This window comes from Gekko japonicus, unplaced genomic scaffold, assembly GCF_001447785.1.
Source record: "Gekko japonicus isolate JY-2015 unplaced genomic scaffold, Gekko_japonicus_V1.1 scaffold93, whole genome shotgun sequence".
Taxonomy (NCBI): domain Eukaryota; kingdom Metazoa; phylum Chordata; class Lepidosauria; order Squamata; family Gekkonidae; genus Gekko; species Gekko japonicus.
The window spans coordinates 1,590,134-1,594,941 of record NW_015160838.1 but is presented as its reverse complement, the minus strand read 5'-3'; the positions used below and the strand labels follow the sequence as shown (position 1 = coordinate 1,594,941).

The window sequence follows — 4,808 nt, the reverse complement described above, 5'->3', positions numbered from 1 at the left end:
ATTAAGAACACCATTTTCATGGCCTCAATTTCAGTTAAAGCATTCTCTAATTCGTGTCCTATACCACAGATCAGATTCCTTGAACCTTCAGCAGGGTCTGTAAATGTAAACACAAAAAAACAAATATTTATTGCAAAAAAACCTGATGACTGGCAGCAATAGAAGAGCGGGCCCCAATCCACTACATATTAATGTGATCAACCCACACTAGCCCTTTCCTCTTAAGAACAGAGACCCTGACTTAGTGTAAATTAATTGATATGAATAACCCAAGTTTCTTGAAAGAGTATGACCCAGTATCATGTAATAAAAGCTTTTATATTATAAAAGCTTATATATTTTATATTGGGGATAGCCTAGGCTAGCCCGATCTCATTAAATCTCAGCAGCTAAGCAAGGTCAGCCCTGGTTAAGTATTTGGATGGGAGACCACCAAGGAAGTCCAGGGTGGCTATGCAGAGGCAGGCAATGGCAAACCTGCCATAATCTGGGAGAACCGGGTTTGATTCCCCACTCCTCCACTTGCAGCTGCTGGATGAGCTTGGGCAAGCCATAGTTCTGATAAAAGCTGCTCTTGAAAAAGAGCAGTTCTCGAAAGAGCTCTCTCAGCCCCACCTACCTCGCAGGGTGTCTGTTGTGTGGGGGGGAGGAAAAGGAGTTTGTAAGCCACTCTGCAAGTGAAGGGCGGGGTATAAATCCAATCTCTCCTCCTCCTACTACTCCTACTCCTCCTACTCCTACTCCTCTTCCAAAAACAGCAAGTTAAATGAATGACTTTTCCTCAAGTGCAACTCACTGGTAGATTAAAGACTAGCAAAATTTGTGGCAGGGTATAAGCTTTCATGAGTCACTGCTCACTTCTTCAGATACAGCTAGAATGTAAGTCCATCTGTCCTATATATTGGAAAGTGATTTCAGATGTCGAATGACATTAGTAGTGGATGACAATAGCAGGTGTGAATGGACATAAGTCTAACATTAGAAACCACAACATTAAAAAACCAGTGGGGGGACATTGTAACCTTCCAGGACATTCAGTTGCTGACCTAAAAGTAGCAGTTCTCTTACAAGGGAATTTCAAAGGGAGATTAGAAAGAGAGACTGCTGAATTGCAACTGATAATGAAGCTCAAGACAATGCATCCGCCTGGACTGAATCGAGACCTGGGTTTCCTGTCTCATTACCAATGCTGATTTCTCCATGGCTATTACTCCTCTGCATATCACACCTAATCCATTCATGCCTGCTATTGACATACACCTGCTAATGTCATTCGGCATCTGAAATCTCTCCACGTTCCAATATTTATTTATTTATTTAATTTTATTTGTACCCCGCCCTCCCCGCACGCGGGCTCAGATGGACTCGCATTCTAGCTGCATCTGTGGAAGTGAGCAGTGACTCACGAAAGCTCATCCTCTGCCACAAATTTTGTTAGTCTTCAAGGTAATACTGGTCTCTTGCTCTTTTCTGTTGCTACAGACAGTCTTAACACAGCTATTTCACTGGTACATTGTTGAGCTGCATAGCAGTTACCGGCCTCGTGTGCCCCCCCCCATCCAAATGTTGCTACTCCCTTTGGCCCCTTTCTTCAAGGCAACAACTCCCGGGGGTAAAAGGCCTTCATGAGCAAGGGGGTAGCACAGCTGAGGTAACGAACTAAGCCTTTTGGTAACAAATATATGTTGTCTTTCTCCTCTGACTCTGGATAGCCAGAAGCCTTTTTTTACCGCTGTTTTAATGTGTTGCTTAAGAGTTATCCCTTTCAGTCGCGAGGCTCAAGGGGATTTCACAATGTAAAACAAACACAGAGTGACCCAAAAGGAAGGGGGAAATGTGAAAAAAAAAAACACCTGGTCCAGGTTCACATGAGAATTAGTCCCCCAGAACTACCTACGTAGTTTGTTCTCTGTTGAGCTAACATGTGAGTCTGCTAGAACCTGATAAGAGGCTGTGTGTTTCCACATAAGATATTGGCAAGCGAAGGGGGGGGGAACCTGTCTATCCTCGTGTGGAGAAGTAATAAAAGGATGGTGTAGTATTCACACCAACTTTAAAGTAAGTGGCATTGGCGGTTATATGCAGAAGCTAAACTTGGCGCACAAAAGGTTTCCCTTTGGGTATAAGTATTTTAGAAAAAGTGCTTAGTTCTCATAGCTCTTTCTTACACACCCAGGGAAATGCAGTTCGCCACTTCGGGGTCAGGCAGCAATTTTTCTCCAGGCCAGTGATCTTGGAGGGTTTTTTTTGCCATCTTCTGGGCATGGAGCAGAGGTCATTGGGGGTGTGTTGCAGGGGGGGGGGAGTATTTGTGAATTTCCTGCATTGTGCAGGGGGTTGGACTAGGTGACCCTGGGGGTTCCTTCCAACTCTATGATTCTAAGAGTTGGTTTTTATACCCCGGTTTTCTCTACCTTAAGGATTCTCAAAGCAGCTTACAATCACTTTCCCTTCCTCTCCCCACAACAGACACCTTGTGAGGCAGGCAGGGCTGAGAGAGTCCTGAGAGAACTGTGACTGGCCCAAGGTCACCCAGCAGGCTTCATGTGTAAGAAGGGACAATGAAGCCTGGTGCTCCAGATTAGCGTCTGCCACTCTTAACCACTACACCACACTGGCTCACATTTGCTACTTTACGGCTGAGATGTTTCTTCCTTTCATACTCGTCTGCATCTCGTGGCATAGATGAGCCCACTCCATCCTGTGCCAGAGAAGGAAAGAAGCAGTCCTTAGTAAGGACCCAGTTATCGGGCCACAGGACTGAGGAGGACTTGCTGCTTTGTGTGCTGGCCCTGCCCTTCCCTGCAGCTTGATCGCCCAGTCTTTAGACTGCATTCACACCACTTGCGAAAAGCATCTGTAGATAAGTGCCTCTTGTCCTAATCATCACGTGCCACCAGAGAAGGAGTAAAATGTGCCTGTCTAGCATGTGTGGCTCTGGGAGTTCTGCTGTCTAGCACAACGGCAGAAGGATCTGCAGGCTGCCTCCAGGGCGGCAGTCACTCTATGCAATTAATAGTGCCAAGACAAACTCTTATGGCATGTGAATGCATTAAGCGGCCTTGTTCTGAGTTAGATCATTGGCCTGTCAAGATCCGTCATGTTCAGCTATATGTTCGGGGTTTCGGGTACAGTTCTGTGACATCACTTAACAACCTGACCCTTTTTGTAAAAAACTGGACATGGAAGGGGAAAGACTGGAACTTTCTCTCTGCTTGACTTTTTTCTTTCCTAGGGCTGAGAATGTAGGGTGGGGGAAAGTCAGTTTTGCAAAAGCATGCAGGGGGGAGAAGGGTTCAACCCCGAGTTGGGAACCCTGGGCACCTGTTCACCCCAGCCTGATTCAATCTAGGAAAACAGAATCAGGGATCTCCTAGTATCTCACCTTTCTAGGCCCTTCCTCTTGTCTCTTTACCGTTTTCCTCTTTGTATGGCAGATCTACTTGCTGCTGTTGTGTTTGAGAGGACCTTGAACGCAGATTACAAAGTGGCTTGGGAGAGAAATGGAATCGGGGCCGTACGTTTGGTTGTGTTTGGTTGTTTGTGCCTTCCGGGAGCTGTCAGAATGGAATGAGATGGGCCTTCAACTGGTGATGTGTGTTCAGAACATTCACTTGCCCAACAGTCTTTTAGGATCTGCAGGCTGCCTCCAGGGCGGCAGGCACTCTAGGCAATTAATAGTGCAGAGACAAACTCTTATGGTATGTGAATGCATTGAGTGGCCTTGTTCTGAGTTCAGTTAAGGATAACACCGAAATGTTGGGTTGGGTTCTGTGCAGTCCCAGCAGAAAGCATGGGTGTGTGCCCGATCTTTTCCATCTTCACTCTCTGCGCCCAGATACCATCTATGAGCACAACAAGACTTTGCTAGCAGCTTGGGGGGGACCTTTGTGAATAATACGGCACACGAGGAGGAGGAAATGGTCACAATTGCCCCTCCAGCTTCTTGTCAGCAGCATTTCTGCTGTTGGCGGAAGGCACCGTTGACTAGTGGAAAGACGGCCTAGGATTCAGCTGATTTGTTCTTAACTCTTCTAGCCCGTCGGAGTCAACTTAATTAGCATCTTCTCGAGTCCCAATGACCAGAGCCTGTGGGCGATTGACAGCAGGTGGAACGTTCACGTCCGCACTGGGATTACGGAGGAGATGCCCGTGGGAATTGATTGGGAGCACATTCCAGGTAGGGATGCTTACTTGGTGTCCTTGGTTGCTGTCAAAGTGCCATCCTGTGCTTGATCTGTAGTAGCTGGCGAGTTCTTTGTCACTGTTTAAATGTACATCTTTCTCCTGCGTGGAAGTGGCCTTTGCGAAGTAATGGAAGAAATGGGGATAGTTGGGCTCTCTTCCTGACCATTTGGGCTCCCAGGCTTGACCACTCCTTGAGGTCATGAGACGGGTTACTGCTCACCAACTTATTGGGTCTCTTCCTTCCCCGCGGCCACCGCAATCCTTTGCCTTCTGGATTTTTCTTAAGGTTGATTGGAGTTACAAAAGCGGTACTTCCTTACCAAGAGAGGCCGTGAGAATCCTAGCATTGTCTGTAGAACAGCTGAAGCACTCAGAGTGGTGCATCCGAAAACATCTGTGATGTGTGTAGAAAAGCTTGCAAGGAATAGAATCCTAATGCAATCAACTGTGCAGCTACTTAGAAGAAAATCCCACTTTATTCAGTGGGGTTTGCTCCCAGATAACTGTGCATAGGATTACAGTTTAAACATGCCATTTCAAAGTGCTGGTTCTTGTTTTTTCTTTTTTTTTCCATCCCCCTGGTGGGAGGTTTTTATTGATTTTTTTTGCAGACAACAAAA

The 4,808-nt window shown here is 46.3% G+C and overlaps 1 protein-coding gene across 1 annotated transcript in view; it reads left to right on the top strand.

The window, feature by feature from the left end:
* Nucleotides 1–4,808, top strand: part of TECPR2 (tectonin beta-propeller repeat containing 2) — an 82,412-nt gene that overhangs the window by 69,618 nt on the left and 7,986 nt on the right. The window contains exon 18 of the mRNA XM_015418494.1: nt 4,039–4,180. Within this exon, the coding sequence (XP_015273980.1) occupies nt 4,039–4,180 (142 nt within the window). The remainder of the gene's footprint in view (nt 1–4,038; nt 4,181–4,808) is intronic.